The sequence below is a fragment of the Muntiacus reevesi genome, chromosome 12, assembly GCF_963930625.1.
Source record: "Muntiacus reevesi chromosome 12, mMunRee1.1, whole genome shotgun sequence".
In the NCBI taxonomy this organism is placed as follows: domain Eukaryota; kingdom Metazoa; phylum Chordata; class Mammalia; order Artiodactyla; family Cervidae; genus Muntiacus; species Muntiacus reevesi.
The window spans coordinates 44,195,798-44,212,414 of NC_089260.1; the positions used below are offsets into that span (position 1 = coordinate 44,195,798).

Consider the following 16,617-nt stretch of genomic DNA (forward strand, 5'->3'; position numbering starts at 1 on the left):
CCTCTGTTCATGGGATTCTCCAGGCAAGAACATTGGAGTGGATTGCCATGCCCTCCTCGAGGGGATCTTCCTGACCCAGGGATTGAACTAGCATCTCTTATGTATTTTATGTCTTCTGCATTGGCAGGAGGATTCTTTACCTCTCAACCACTACATGTGGTGTCAATTTCCAAATCTAAACTCAACCCACCTTTCTTTTCTGAGCTTCAGAGCCATCAGCCTATCAGACATCTTACTCAAATGCCACAGACTCTTCAATATGTCCAAATCTGGACCCAAATTGTCACCTACATTTTTCTCTCCATCCCTCCTTCCTAAGCCACATGCTCATACTGTAATATGCCTAGCTGCCAACCACTAGTGTGAGCATCATCCTCACCCCCTTTTTTATCCCATTAGTGATTGATTTCACTACCAAATACCTCTTTGAATCTGTAACTCTCCCTTATCCCCCTCCCTGCATCTGGGCCCCCAGCATCCATCACCTTGAGGACTGAGTTATCCTCTTGTGAGGATCTCTCTCCCTTTCTCAGTCTTCTTTTGTCTCCAGGACCCTCACTACACTAGAGCTAGAGTCATCGATCTAAAAAAAATCGAAATTTGATGACATCACCTCCTTGTTGAATTCTTTGCCTGCCACTTCAGTCTTCTGTGTTCTGTAGAGTCAGGTCACATTGATTGTTTTTCAGTTCTCCAGTATGTTCTCTCTCTCTCTGTTTTAAATAATTTTATTTATGACTATGCTGGATTCACTATGCTTCCTCGCTGTTGAGGCTTTTCTCTCGTCGTGGAGAGTGAGGGCTACTCTAGTTGCAGTGTGTGTGCCTCTCATGGTGGCTTCTCTTTTTGCAGAACACAGGCTCGAGAGCTCATGGGCTCAGTAGTTTTAGCACATGAACTTAGCAGTTGTGGCTCCTGGGCTCTGGAGCACAGATTCAACAGTTGTGGTACATGGGCTTAGTTGCCCCATAGCATGTGGGAGCTTCCCAGACCAGGAATGGAACCCATGTCTCCTGCATTGGCAAGCGGACTCTCAACTACTGGACCACTAGGGAAGGCCCAACATGCTGTCTCTTTCTGCACCTTCAAACATGATCTGTGACTGATTGGAGCTATTATATACCCTCTTCATTGGCAAATTTGACTTCCATCATCAGAAAACTTCTGTAACCCTGCATATCTGAATTACATGGAGTTCTTCTGTGGTCACTCAGCAGTCTACTTTTCCCATTTCATTACCTTTCCCATATTGTTTGGTAATCTCTCATTTTTATTCATGAATCAATGCTCTCCTCTGAATGTTAAGCTTCAAGAAGGCAGGAACCATACCTGGTTGGTACATCATTATACTTCAAGCTCCTAGTACAGTGCTTGAAGAGTAACATCCAGTCAATGTTGGTTAAATGAAATAAATGCTCTTCTGAATGTTTTCACATCCATTATCTCAGTGGGGGTAAAGTGGAACAATTTAGAGAGGATTTTAATGAAACATAAGATGGTGGATTAGAAGATTAAATTATTTGTTGAGTTGTTTTGCCCCAGTAGGAGGAAGGAGAACTAAGAGACAGGAAAGCTGGTTAGGAGAGTAGAAGCATTTCATACTGCCTTGTAAAACAAAGAGGAAGAATTTAAAAAAAAATGGCTTGCATTATTCAGATTTCATATTCCTTCTAATAAGTTGAGTCCTATAAGGAGGGGTATGTGTGTGTATTTTAATATTTTAAAACGTCAGATTGTTCATCTCTTAGGGTTTATTTTCTTCACCTGGAAAAACTACATAACATGGTGTAAAAATGTTTTTGTAAACTTTGATCTTTCAGTTTATTTTCTTTGGAGGGAGGTTTACAGAAGTAAGTAATTGATTTCATTCTAGCTTTTCTATTTTCAAACAAATTGAGACAAAATGTATTTTTAAAGATTTAACTGAGATTTTAAAAAAAGGATAAAGAAGTAAACACCAAGAAGTAAAGGAATAGGCAGTCAATTGGAGGAAATCTGGGTTCAGAAAACCTAGGTAAGAGAAATTACTTTGAGGACAAAATGCTGTCTTTCTGGAAGTCGAGGTATAAAACACGTGGTAAGACACATTATTTGGTGTCTTCATCTTGTTCACAGAGATGAACTTCCAGAGCTAGAGAGCTCATTGCCATCCAAGATAGAATTTACGACAAGTGCTTGACATCCAGGGCAAATTAGATGTCAGCTATGCCAAGAGGCAAAGTAAATATGCCATTTTGAAACTATTAAAAGAGATTGGTGTGTGTTCTGTATAGGGTAGTGGCTGTTCAGGTTCTGTATGGAGATGTAGATTGAAGAATATTTAAAGAAAAAAGAGATCAAGATGTTTTCTTTAAAACACAACTTTGTATCTAATGAACTCTGTAAAAAATAAATTTGTGCATAGTTCCCAATTCTCTATAAAATATGGAAGAGAGAAGCTTGGTTTGGAATATCTTGAGAATTTCCCACAAACATCTACCTCTGCAGGAAAAGAATCTAATATAGATTTTAGAGAATGCTTATCATTGACCATGCAGCACTGTATTCTAACAGTTCTACCAGATGAGTTAGCTCAGAAATGCATCTTGATTAACATAAATTGAGCATTGAGTGGCATTGTTTTGGATTTTCTGGCTGTAATTAACTAGTAGCTTTGTTAAGTCCTCATGGTGGTTTCTGGGTGCAAGAATCACATGACCAGTTTCTATGAGGAAGTTTGCCATCTGGTTCGCTGTGTCAGAGGACATGCAGAAGCTACATCTAAAAGCGATAGGAACCAATTAGGTTTTAAGGTGAAACAAGAGTCATCGAGCTATCTCTTGTGATTTAGAAATGAAATTTGATCTGTCAAAGTCCATTCCTATCTACCCTGACTCTGAAGGCTTTGCAGAAGCGCTTCAACTTGGAGGTTATACTGAGACCATGCATTTTGACTCATGGAAGATCCTGGTAGAGTCAGTGGTACAATTGTACCGTTGTTCAGTTGGTAGAGTAACTGGTACAGTAAGTTAGTACCAGTTAACAACGGCTACCAGGCCTCTAGCTGTTCTCTACGGTTTCCTGTTTGGTGAGATGTAGTGCTGTTGTCTCTGTGAAAATAATATTCCTCATTTTAGACTGGGAGATTTCAAGCCATATCTAGAAGAGTGATCTGGCAAAGAGGTTTAGGTGGAGTCAGCACACCTGTCCACCTACCTGAAGTTTGTGTGGACAGAGATGTCTGATGGGTAAACTGGATGGACTATGAAAAGAACGTACCTAGGAGTAGGAGTAGATGCCTTTTTTCTGGAAACAGTCTCCTCCCAGCTCCACAACCACTGTCCAGCTCTTCCTCTGAGCACGCTGCAGATTGTTTTTAATTTTGTGGCTTCTGTGCGATTGTTTCCATGGTTTCTCTGAGTTTCCCGGATGAGTGCTGCCTGGTTTGGGATATTTGGTCCAAAGAGACTAAGACACAGAAAGAGCCTGTGACAAATACCATGCAGAGTGTGGCATTGCTCATACATCAGCTTTCCTCATCTTGCCCACCCCCTTGTTCTCGCATAAAATGAGGGAGAAAATGGAGAATTTAAATTTTCAAAGAAAAATCCATCTGATTCTGTTTTCCCTGGCCCAGGGGTTTTTCTTTCATTTCTTTCCATGAACCAGAAGCCTTTCTGTCATTAGAAGAGCCCCTGTAAGGCAGTTGTGTGGACCTCTAAGTATGGCCAGGGGCCATTTGTGGGATGAGAGAGAAGGTGGACCTGGAGATGGGGGTGCATTGTTTCATCACAGAGGACCACAAAGGCAGTCTCTCCAACTTCATACAACCTGTTGTCTCCCACCTTCCATTAAATTTTAAGTATTTCTAATCACACACTTTTTCAACTTCCTCTTAAATTATTTACCAATGCCAGTAAAAGATAATGGAGAATTTGAGCAGAGCTTTACTCTTCCGACTTCCCTGTGAATTAAAACAGGGTTAGTCTTGACACTGTAGTGATACAAGAGATGAGAATCCTTCCTGTATTTCCACAGAGTACAGTACAATCCACAGCCCGTCAACACCTATTAAAGATTCAGATTCTGATCGATTGCGTCGAGGTTCAGACGGGAAGTCACGTGGACGGGGCCGAAGAAACAATAACCCTTCTCCTCCTCCGGATTCTGATCTTGAGGTATGTTGTTGCCAACGCCTAAGTAAATAGCAAGTGATTTAGAAGCTAAATGCTGATTTTGTATACCTGCTGTGAGCAAGGTGTCCAAATGCTTTTGTTACTGCTTTCTGTTCCATATCAACATAAATAAGCCAGTTTTTTTTTCTCTTTTCCATATTAAAGGTAAAGCAGCTATTTATTTCTGTTTTCTCTTCCACTTCATGTGGTAAAGCATTTATTTTTCCTCTTTAGTGAAACATCATAAATTATATCATTCTGCTTTAAAAAATTCTCTTGTACTGCTCTGTGTCATTGCCGTTAAATTAAGTGTTGTACTAAATATGCTTCATAAAACTCACTTGGAAATTAAAGGCACACTGTGTATATTGGGGGCGGGGAGGGGAAACCAGAATGTTATAAACAGAAGTGGTTATCACCTTTTGAGACATGCTTTGGTGGAGTTTAAAGCAGGAGAGATTAAATAAAACTTTACAGGGTGATAGATTTTGTAACGTTGAATCCACTGATACTAACTTTCTTTTCATTGCCCAAGTGAAACTAATGGTAGAAAACATGATTCTTTTGGCCAAAAAGATGACAGATTACCAGAACTTGTGTTTGAATATGTGCTGGTGTGAGTGGGGTTGGGAAGAAAAAAGCAAATGGAAGCCTTTGGTGATATCTCAAAGATCTTTTTGAAATGAGTTCCTTCACTAATTCAATTCTAAAAACCCCAAGAGTATGCCAAGACCATGCGGGTTACATCTACTTAAGTTATTAACTCTGAAATCTCAATAAAATCAGGCAGGAACAATATACCATCCATTTGATAACATCCCAATAGGTAACACAGGTGAATAGATGATGTAAAGTTTTAGTTTTTATATGCAATTTTTAGATACTCGGCTTATTAAGAATAAACCATAAGATTAGTTATTTTAATACTTCTTAATCCACAGTGATCAGAGGCAAAGAAAAAGTCAACTGAATGACTTTTCATTGATTGCCCCTCTGTCTGAGAAGTTATAAACAGACTCATTTTAGCTTATTTTCCATGTCTTTAGAACTGAGAAGTGACTACAGAAGTAGAAAGAACATATAGTCTTATTTCTTTCCTGTATTTTTGACAGTGTTGCTGATATGTTTATCCTCTTATGTCTTACCTGAGGTTTTATCTGAGAAAAGCTAGGGCATACACTTTGGAACATTTGTGTTAAAAAATAGTAAATTCAGATTTTTCATCTGTCTCCCATTTCAAGACTACCTTTCCATGTCGAAGTTATGAATAGCAGGTTTCTCAGCCAAGGGCAAGACACACTGATTTGGTGCTTCCTTTCTAGAGGGTGTTCATCTGGGACTTGGACGAGACAATCATTGTTTTCCATTCCTTGCTCACTGGGTCCTATGCCAACAGATATGGGAGGGTGAGTACCAAGAGGCATCATTTGTTCATTTCTTTAGAGTAAATCTGCCTAGAATTGGATTTTTTATCCAAATGGGAATGTGGTTTAACTTTAAATAATATATTTGAAATATAAAAATGAAAGTAACTTGATTTATTGAAATAAATATATATATAAGACAAAGCCATAAATGAACAGAAGGAGTTCTTTTTAGGCTCTTAAGAAGATAAAGATCTCTCATAAAGATAAACTTTGTGCAGTTAAATTCATTCTTATTTCAGACCCCAATGAATAAAGGTGATCAGATGCTATTCTAGGGTGAAATAGTAGAATACATAGATGATATAGAAAGATCTTTTGTGTTGTGTTTTTTTAATTTGCCACATATTTTTATTCTCTTTATTCCCAACATATTCAGGGGAGCAGATAGTTCACTATATTGTCTTCCATGATTAGCAATGTTAATATTTTATTGTCAAAGCACTTATTATGAATGTCTTTATTAGTCCCTTTGCTGTGAAACTAAAAATATGTGAATAGTTTGTAAAAATTTGGCTTCTGAATGACAAAGGACCAATATACCCAATTCTTAGTTGTTACAACACTTATCTTGGTGGTGTAGGTACAGAATAATTTTACAGATCACCTTCCATGAATATAATTTTAATTTCAGTGTTCTACATTTGGGTTTCCCAAAATCTTGGAAATTCTTTTTGTTTCCTTGCTGGTTCCATAACTTTTTCTCATGCAAAAATCATGTTATTTAAAAGTGTCTTAAGTGAAATTATCCTGTGAATATGATATTTTTCATTTTTAATCATTAAAGAAATCATATTACAAGTCTTAGATCCTTGAAGCTTTTGGTTGGAAGTCTTAGGAACTGAATTCTTATGTGTGGGTGACTCCAGACGTTTCTCAGCATTAACTGTTAAAATTGCTCATAAGATGGTCATGGTTTCATCACAGACTGCAGGAATTTATCCTTTCAATAAATCATATTTCAAAAAATACATATTTAGTGCTTGATATGTAGGCATCTGGAGGTGAAATTGGAGAAATGCTCATTGAGCTTCACAGTGCAACCTTCCTTTCTCGAACCCTAAATATATACCTAATACAAAAAAAAGGGGGGGTGCTGGAAACATGCACATTTGTAAGAGCAAGAATATTCCACCATTTGAATGTCTTGTCAGAAGTATCTGTAAAACACAATATCCGCCAATTTATTGTTAAACAGATTTTCTATGAGAAGAAGATAATGAACAAAAACACAGATTATTTTAAAAATAAGGCTATTTTAAGTTTTCTAGGGAACCTCCATAGTGTTCTCCATAGAGGTTGTATCAATTTACATTTCCAGAAGTGGAAGAGATTTTCCCTTCTCTCCACACCCTCTCCAGCATTTATAGTTTGTAGGTATTTTTGATGATGACCATTCTGTCTGGTGTGAGGTGATAACTCATTGTAATTTTGATGTGCATTTCTTTAATAATTAGTGATGTTAACCATCTCTTCACGTGCCTCTTGGCTATCTGTTTGCCTTCTTTGGAGAAATATCTATTTAGATCTTCGCGTTTTTTGACTGGATTGTTTGTTGTTTTGCTATTTAGTTGCGTGAGATATTTGTATATTTTGGAGATTAATCCTTTTTCAGTTGCTTCATTTGCAAGTATTTTCTCCCATTCTGAGGGCTGTCCTTTTGTTTTGTTTATGGTTTACTTTGCTGTGCAGAAGTCATAGAGTCAATCATTCAGAATAAGTCTTTACTTTGTGGCTAGCACATATTAAGGAGTCCATAAATATTAGTTGTGTTATTTTTATTTATTATTTCTTTGATCGGTATTATTACTATCCCTATTTATACAAAAACTGCTCCTTTAAAAGCCTGAAATATCAAGTATAGTAAGTAGGAAGAGTCTTGAAGATCATCTTAACTGAACCATTTTAATGTCCCTACAACTAACTCCTGGAGGAAGAGAGCTGGCCCCTGGAACTCACAGAAAAGTGTTGAAAAGGCAGTACTTAGGTAATCAACATTTGAAAACCATCCAGGAAGTCTCAAGTCTTTAAAAAGCTTTGTCACCAGAGGTCAGGTTGATTAAGGAGAGTTGTCTTGATGTGTGTGCTCTGAGCCATTGAAAGGGGCCTGCTTAGAGGTGGTGAATATCCCCTGACCTCCTGGCCTTGTGTCAGTCTCTGACCATAAATTACTGGTTTACGCATGGAATTCATACCTAACATAGAAACCAATGGCAGCTTAGAATTTTTCACTTGGATTCTTGACAATATCTAAGCCAGATATTATAAATATCATGAATTTTATTTTTACCAGTGTCAACTATTATTATTTTAAGACTTCAACCCATAGTATTTTGTTTAGTTTTTTCATACGAGGATATGTGATAAAAATTTTTATTTTCTATAATTTCCCAAAGCCAAATGTATGTATTCTTTCAAATACAGATGATTTGAGATGTTTAAACGTAAGGTTATCCTTTATGAGTTGATGGATGTTGAAGAGAGAGTAACTTCAGAAGTCGGGTTGGGGAACGTCTTCCTGAGCATGATCCCTTGAGCCCGAGGTCAGAATGACCTAAAAGGTCCAGTGGATAATGTGCCCATCAGGAGAAAGAGTGTTATAAGCAGAGGAAACAGCAAGCACAGAGGCAGGAAAGGGTTTAATGTTTGAGAGACAAAGAGGACAGTGTTGCCGAGCTTAGTGAAAAGAGATGCAGTCAAGAGAGAGATGTGCTGGGATGAGGGCAGGTATGAAGCATCTCCCAGCCATAGTCAACAGAACTGATCTCATTTCACGCACTGTAAGAAAGTCTTCAAGGGGAGACATGAAATCTGATATAGTGTTTTAGATTTCTTTGGCTGTGTGTGGAGAGTTAGTGGTAGGGAGAGAGAGGATGAGGAACAGAGAGGAGGTTTCAGGGTGATCAGATGCACTGGCAGTGAAGATGGAGAAATGATTGGATTATGGATTCTATTGCAGATAAAGAATTAGGATTTAATTGGACTGTGCTAGTGGGCAATAGACAGTAGGAGATCAGACCATTCCCAGGGTTTTGTCCTGAGCAACTGGAAGAATTTTCATAAATTTGTTGAGATGGGGTAGAACTAATTTGGAGGGAAAATGGAAAATTCAGTGTTGCTCAAGTTTGAAATGCCCATGAGACATCTGCTCAGACCAGGTAAGGTGACGCTTGGAAGGGGACCACAGGAAATGGTGGAGAGTGGTTGGGGCAGATGTCAGATTTAGAATGAACAGTACACAGCTCAGGATGAGAAGGTCCTCAGACACATTTAGCTCAATTTCTTCCCACACCCCTTCTTTGAGCTGGGCACCGTCAGTCAACCTATCCTCTTATTGGTGGGACATGCTCCTTTCCTGACTTTTGAGGACTCCTTGCTAAGGATGTTGACTTGTAGCGTAAGTCATGCAAGAAAGCTTGCTGTATGATCTCTTTATTGGAGAACTTTAGAATCTGATACTTTAGAATCTAAGATCTGATACTTGTGTCTGGTAAGAATGTATGGCTCAGTAAGGATGCTTCCAAACAGTAATAATAACCGAACTGATCAGGACTTCGGTTTAGTTCAGTTCAGTCGCTCAATCATGTCCGACTCTTTGTGACTCCGTGGACTGCAGCATGCCAGGCTTCCCTGTCCATCACCAACTCCTGGAGTTTACTCAAACTCATGTGCATCGAGTCAGTGATACCATCCAACCATCTCATCCTCTGTCATCCCCTTCTCCTCCCACCTTCAATCTTTCCCAGCATCAGGGCTTTTTCCAATGAGTCAGTTCTTCGCATCAGGTGGCCACAGTATTGGAGTTTCAGCTTCAGCATCAGTCCTCCCAATGAATATTCAGGACTGATTTCCTTTAGGATGGACTGGTTGGATCTCCTTGCAGTTCAAGGGACTCTCAAGAGTCTTCTCCAACACCTCATTTTTGGGGGCTCCAAAAATCACTGCATATGGTGACTGCAATCTTTAAATTAAGATGCTTGCTCCTTGGAAGAAAAGCTATGACCAACCTAGACAGCATATTAAAAAGCAGAGATGTTACTTTGCCAACAAAGGTTCGTCTAGTCAAAGCTGTGGTTTTCCAGTAGTCATGTATGGACATGAGAGTTGGACTACAAAGATAGCTGAGCGCCAAAGAATTGATGCTTTTGATCATTACTTGCATCCTTGTTTTCTACTTGGGATGCAGGAGAGAAGTCTCAGGACAGTTCAGGGGCAAGCCACCTCTCTTAGAGCACAGGTTCCGGGATGTTACTGGGCTTTGTCAAGGGGGCATGTGGCTGGGCCTTACTCTGCAAGCATATAAAGCAGTGAATGCCTGACAATGTGATTGCTGTTCGGTCTCTATGGGAACCAGATACCTGAGAAGTAGCTTAGTCACAGTAGCTTAGACTGCTCGATGAGTAGGCCATTCAGTAAAGGGATACAGGATCTGGTTGATATAATGCAAAATTAGGGCATGTTACAGCAATATATACCAAAAAAACTTTGAGAATGTCTCACCTTCCATGTAATCCTAGCTGTGGGAAGCAGGCCTGCTGGGTGTTATAAGGAAGTGCTGTTTTATAACAAAGGTGATGGGAACAAAGAGAAAGTACTGGGTACAGTTCAGGTTTTAGGGAAGAGAAAAGAAACAGCATATTAAAAGGAAAATGAAGACTATGGATGTTAATGTAAATTAGGTAGTTGTTCCTAATATCTGTCCTAGCATCTTTTAAAGTTGCTTTCAAACCAAATCCAAATTCCCTAATTTTACTGAAGAAAACGAACCTTGCTTTTTTTCGTTGAATGGTCTCTTTAAAGTAGACAAGGTAATAATATAGTTGTTGACATCAAAGCACAGACCCCAGATTTATATTTAAAATGAGCATTGTACTGATGTCCCAAGCATGAATCTTTCTTCTGGGAGGACTTCTCAAGATACCCAGTATCTTGATTGTTTTAATACTTTATTTTTATTGTTGCTTTAACACCTGTGTCTCATACAGATTTGGGCTAGACTAGGTCTTGAGTCTTGAACCTTACTCCTTGTTTTACACAAAAACCTTAATGTGAACACTTAAGATAGCATGAAGCTTAGCATTTTAATTGTTGTTGTTGTTCTGTTGTTATGTCATTTTTGATTCTTTGTGACTCCATGGACTGCAGTATGTCAGGCTTCCCTGTCCTTCACCATCTCCCGGAATTTGCTCAAACTAATGTCCATTGAGTCAGTGATGCCATCCAACCATCTCATCCTCTCTCGTCCCCTTCTCCTCCTGCCATCAATCTTTTCCAGCATCATGGTCTTTTCCAGTGAGTCAGCTCTTCGCATCAGGTGGCTCAGCTTCAGCACCAGTCCTTCCAATGAATATTCAGGATTGATTTCCCTTAGGATTGAGTGGTTTGATCTTGCTGTCCAAGGGACTCACAAGAGTCTTCTCCAGCACCACAGCTTGAAAGCATCAATTGTAGGCCCTGCTTATTAAGAATCTCCCATGTAACCAGGACTCATTTAACTCAACTCTAGTGCTCTGAAGCTGCTGTTGCCAAACCCATTTACAGAGGAGGAAGCGGAAGTTTAAAAGAGGTTAGAGATCAAATGTAAAAAACAGTAACATTTGTGGCATAAGATACATATTAGCTGATTTTAATGTAGCTGAACCTTGACTGTCAAAAAAACCCACAAAACCCTTGAATTCTGATATAGTGGCCAGTAGATAATATATGATACTGTCTTTAAGTTTTTGAAGTACCAATATGTGATAGGCCTTATGATATAATAGAAGGAGCATCAGATTTGAATTCAAATAGAGCTATACTCAGATCCAGGCTCTGATTTTCCGTTCACTCACCTTGGCCAAACTGTTTATCCATGCTGAGCCTGGTTTCCATATTCATAAATCTGACTGCTTGTAATCACTTTAAGAATTCACTTGCATCAATGATATCTCAGTAAAGCTAGAAGGTATTAAAAAAAAAAAGATTTAAGTTGTGTCATGAATTTGAAGGGTCCAGCACTATGTCTTACTAACAGCAATAACCTAATAATAAATACAGCGTATATCACTGATTGGTCTTGTATCTGCTGTCTAAGCTTTTGTTTTCTAATGTGCCAGGCTTATAGGATGGTCCCAGTTGTCACAATAAGTTTAGATCAACTAAACCTCCCTAGTGAGTGTATTCCTGTGATCATTCAGCGCATTGAGGGAAGAAAAACTTGACGGAAGTTTACCCCATTTCATCAGAACATTCCAAGTAGCCGGTAAAGACTGCTGCTTTTTAGAGTGCTGTGTCTGTTTCAGGGCATGATGGTAAACTCCAGACTCTAATGAGGGATGACCACCTTCCATGATGGCTGTAGATGCTGGATTCTCAGCATAGTATCAAAGCAGCTAGACATCTAGGGTCCTCCTTGGACTAGAGAGGATTTAGTTACTTAAACAGAATGATCTCTCTTTTGGAACCTCCAGACCAGAGGTTCACAAACTTTTCTGGTAAAGGGTAAAGAATAAATATGTCAAGCTCTTGGGCCGTATACTGTCATGACTACTCAGCTCTGCCCTGGTAGTGAGCCACAGACAATGTGTAAATGAATACATGTCACCAAATGTTACATTAATAGTTCTCAAGTTCGAATTTCATGCAGTTTTTCCATGTCATGAAATATGTTCCTTCCTTTGAATTTTAAAAATTTAGGCCAGGGATTGACAAATCGAATCTCAAAGCCAAATCTGATTCATTACCTATTTTTGTAGCGCTTCCAAGCTAAGAATGCTGCTTGAATTTTTAAAGGCTTATTAGTTAGTGTTGGTTGCTCAGCAATGTCCGACTCTTTGCAACCTCATGGACTGTAGCCCGCCAGGCTCCTCTGTCCATGGAATTCTCCAGGCAAGTATAGTGGAGTGGGTTGCCATTCCCGTCTCTGGGGGATCTTCCCGACCCAGGGATCAAACCTGAGTCTCTTGCATTGCAGGCAGATTCTTTACTATATGAGCCACCAGGGAAGCCCTATAAAGGGTTTATATATATTTACTTATTTTAAAATAAAAGAATTTTCTCAGAGGCTGTATATGACCAACAAAGTCTAGAGTATTTTTTGTCTGTCCTTTTAGAGAAAACGTTTGCCTGCCCCTGTTCTGGATCATGTTCTGAGTTTTGTGTTGGTTAATATTACTCCTGCCTTCAGGACACCGGGACAAATTCAGTGACGGCCACAGTGTGGTTGACTAGACAGTGAACTCAATGTGTGTCTGCATCTGGGGCCCCAGTAAAGCACAAGCCAGCACATGAATTTGTCAGGGTGGGCAAATCAGCAGTTACAAATAGGCCCTGAATCTCATGCTCAAACACAACAGAAACATCTCTGTCCTATTGAATGGTCTTGAGTGGATTGTCTAGGTTGTATGGTTTAGGCAGTCTTTGGCAGTGCAGGTACGATTGTACCGTCTCACTGGCTAGCTTCTGAGGCTTCTGGGACCTCGTCATCAGCTTTCTAGCCCCCAGCGGGGAAAAGCAGGGGGAGCGTGAATGGCACGCCGTAAGGACCAGCCTTAGAGGGAAGGGTACCCACCTCTACGTCCTTGGCCTAGTGCAAGGGAGACCAGGAGATGTAACCTAGTTGTGTGACCAGGAAAAAACAGAAAGTGGGTTTCGGTGGATGGGTGGCAGTGACAGCCACAGTTCTCAGCTGAGAAATATGTGACAAATGAGTAAAACCCAGAACACGCTTTTAAACCCTCGTGGTGGCTCTGGCCACCCCACCAGTCCAGTGCCCTAGGGCTGTGTGCCGAATGTGCCAAATGGCCGCTTAGTTCCAAAGGATCGTTCCATGGTTCTCTTCTCTGCTTTGTGTATCAGTGCCATGTTAGACCAGAATGATGAAATAGATTAGGGTTGTCAATATAATTTCTGAATACTGTGAAATGACCTGGAATCTAAACTCTCAAGGTGAACTAGCACAGTATTTTTTGACTATTAAGGGGATTTCCAGCAAAAAGAGCCTCCTTCATCCATTTCCTTTGCCCTTATTCTGACAGTGGTTCTCTTTCCCTTTAACTGTCAGCCTCTTCCTCCTTACTGACAATAGCATACTGAAATGTATGTTCCTGCTACCTTTTGAGTAAAGCTCTATTTTTCGAGTCCATACATATAAAAGGAAATGCAGTGAACAAACATGAATCATCACAGCTTTCCAACCACCACACTGGTCTGCCATCACCAGCTTTGGACCTCTCTTGCTCTACGGCCTTTGGAATAGCCCCTTGAAGAGAATCCAGTCTCACTTGTTCTGTCTTAATCTTCCCATCTGTAAAATGGGAGCAATCCTGAGGCTTTTGGGAAAGCAGTATAAAGCACCTAGAAAAATACTCACAGGCACTTTCTAAATAAGAGTTGTTATTGCTTACCTTTAGGAGTTCAGAAGAGGGAGTGGGAAATAGTGAATACTTTATTGTTCTAGGTAGCAGACACGAAGAGGTGGTAGCTGAGCATAACCATTTAGGGAAATGAGCGGCAAAGTAGCTGGATATCTGTTGAGGATATATAAAGGATCGTATTTGCAGAAGATGAGTAGCAGAAAATGTTCTGAAATGGTAATAAAAATACTGCGCCTTTGTTCAGCTTTTACAACCTATACTGCCATCTCACAGTTATTAAACATCCAGTTAGTCCCTTCTTTTCTTTCTAATGAAGAAGCTGTGTCTCAGAAAATTAAATGATTGCCCTAAAGAAGCTCATCTGTTAACTGACAATGTTAGGGATTTCATCTATCTTCTGATGGGCTCATTGCCTGAAAAAAGGAAATACACCCAATAAAAATTTGGAAAAGTAATCTCACTTCCCCTGCATCTGCCCCTTCAAGGTTAAGACATTAAAACTGATGCTTGAGAATGTGTCCATGATCTTGTGGCCAACACCGTGTTTGGCTGATAAAATCCCTCATGCCTACCTATTTAGGAAAAAACCTTGGAAACACAAACTTGTAAACATTGAGGTTTTGTGCTATAGGCATGGGTATGCCATGAACAGTATTGAAACAGTAGAGTGACATGATGGACGTGTACAATTTGGAAGATTGATCTGATAGCAGAGAAGATTATTGCAGTCCTCCTGTTAGGAAATAATCAAGGTCTAAGAGAATGGCTGTAACACTAGGAAGGAGAGAGAGATAGGAGAGGTTACAAATGAAATCTAGATTGGTCTTTTGATTGGATTTAGCTGTGTAGGCTTTTTGCCCGCGCTGTGTGAGCCCTGACTTGGCCAAATCTGTCCTGACTTTATTCTCGTTCTTCCCTCTCTGTACCACATCTTGGCAGCTGTCTCATGTTTGGGATTCATTGGGTTTTTTCCACAATCACAATTAATCTTTGGAGTGGTGACGTTCTTACTCTTATTCTCTACTTGGGTATTATTTTCATGATGTTGAAAGAGAGTCTCTTAAATAAGGAGAAAATTAGAGCAGTTGAGTGTCATATATCTGATCAATAAAAATAACCTGATTAGCCCCACTGTAAGTTGTGGTTTTTTTTCTTTTTTTTTTTTTTTTACTTTTTTAAGTCATTCATCCAGTAATTCAGCTATGATTTATTTCTCATGTGTGTACATTCTCTCCTGGTAATCCAGATTATTTCTTAATTGGCATCAGAACTACACCCAGCTCCTAAAACTTGACATGATAGGGCTATATAAAATTGCAAAAGTTAATATTCCTTTGGTGGTATTGATAACTTTAGACAGATTAGAGAAAAAAATGAAATCTTTGGGTGTCATAGTCTGTACAGATTATTTACATAATACTTTTAGAAATATTTTTAAAGAAATAACATTTTAGCATTTTTTTTTCTTCTCTCCAGTAAAGGAGTTAATTTTCTCATCTTATCTTTAATCCTTCCCTTGTGAGCAACCAGCATGGGGCCTTGAAAATAAGCTACCCCTGGACTCAAGAGTGCCTGCCCATTCCTGTTTTTAAGCTTCTTTTTCTCCAAAACAAAAGATCCTGAATGAAGAGAATATATTTCTAATGGCATGCAGGGCCTGTTCCTGGCTGTAATACTAGCATTCAAAATAAGGAGTTGCTTAACGGGTCCAGAATGGCTTGTTTTTTTTTTTTCTTTCCTTGGATTGAGACTGGCCAATATTGTTGTTGCTTAGAGTAGACTTCACAAGATTTTCGCATTGACCCACAAATCCTCATAAACCTGCTCACAACCTTCCCATCACACCTCACTGGGCCACATCAGTCCTGATAATTGTTCACCACTGGAGGCTTAACTGCCCTCACAGGGTCAGGGCAAATAGAATTTTTAGGAACCTTACCTTTTATTCCACAAATTTAAAATATAAGTACCATATCCCAAGGTACTAGTCAGACTTTCTGAAATAGCTGAACCATCTTTTAACCTAAGATAAATTCTTTAAATAATGGTGTAAAAACATGACAGATTCTACTTTTTGATCCAAAATAGAGCAGCAATTGCTAGGAGTCTGTATAGATCAGATCACATAGACATCATGGGGTACCTATTCAATAGGAGAGAGGCAAAAGACATTTATCATGTGTTTAAAATGTACTTGGAAATTGAAAATAGTAATAGGTAAAAATTAAAAAGCAAAACTAATTTTTTGGCTTTCAGTGAACTAAACCCCTGGCATCATTGGTGCTTTGTAGAACCCAGTTCCAAATTTGGAATGCTGCAGGTATCTAAAAGTAGAACAACAATTTAGGTATTAAAATACTTCTATTAGAAGTCTCAACTTAAAGAATTTAAATAGGATAAGTGTATATTGCCTATACTTTTGCCTGATATATTTCACTGTGTTGTTTTTTTTTTTTTTTTTTTTTTTTTGCTTTTAAGTTTAGAAAAATATGATGGTTAAAGAAAAAGAATGAAAGGGCAAAATGTGCAAAGTTGTGGATATAGGAACTGATATTAACAATATGAACAATTATTTCTTTTAATACATTGCCCATATATCTAGTCTAGTGGCGGTAGCTCAAGCGGTAAAGAATCTGTCTGCCAATTCGGAGACACAGGTTCGATGCCTGGGTTAGGAAGATCCCT

At 39.1% G+C, this 16,617-nt stretch overlaps 1 protein-coding gene across 5 annotated transcripts in view; it reads left to right on the top strand.

The window, feature by feature from the left end:
* Positions 1 to 16,617, top strand: part of EYA1 (EYA transcriptional coactivator and phosphatase 1) — a 181,445-nt gene that overhangs the window by 95,849 nt on the left and 68,979 nt on the right. For all 5 annotated transcript variants that reach the window (XM_065903226.1, XM_065903229.1, XM_065903227.1 and 2 more), the window contains 2 exons: positions 4,018 to 4,157; positions 5,477 to 5,560. In XM_065903226.1, the coding sequence (XP_065759298.1) occupies positions 4,018 to 4,157; positions 5,477 to 5,560 (224 nt within the window). The remainder of the gene's footprint in view (positions 1 to 4,017; positions 4,158 to 5,476; positions 5,561 to 16,617) is intronic.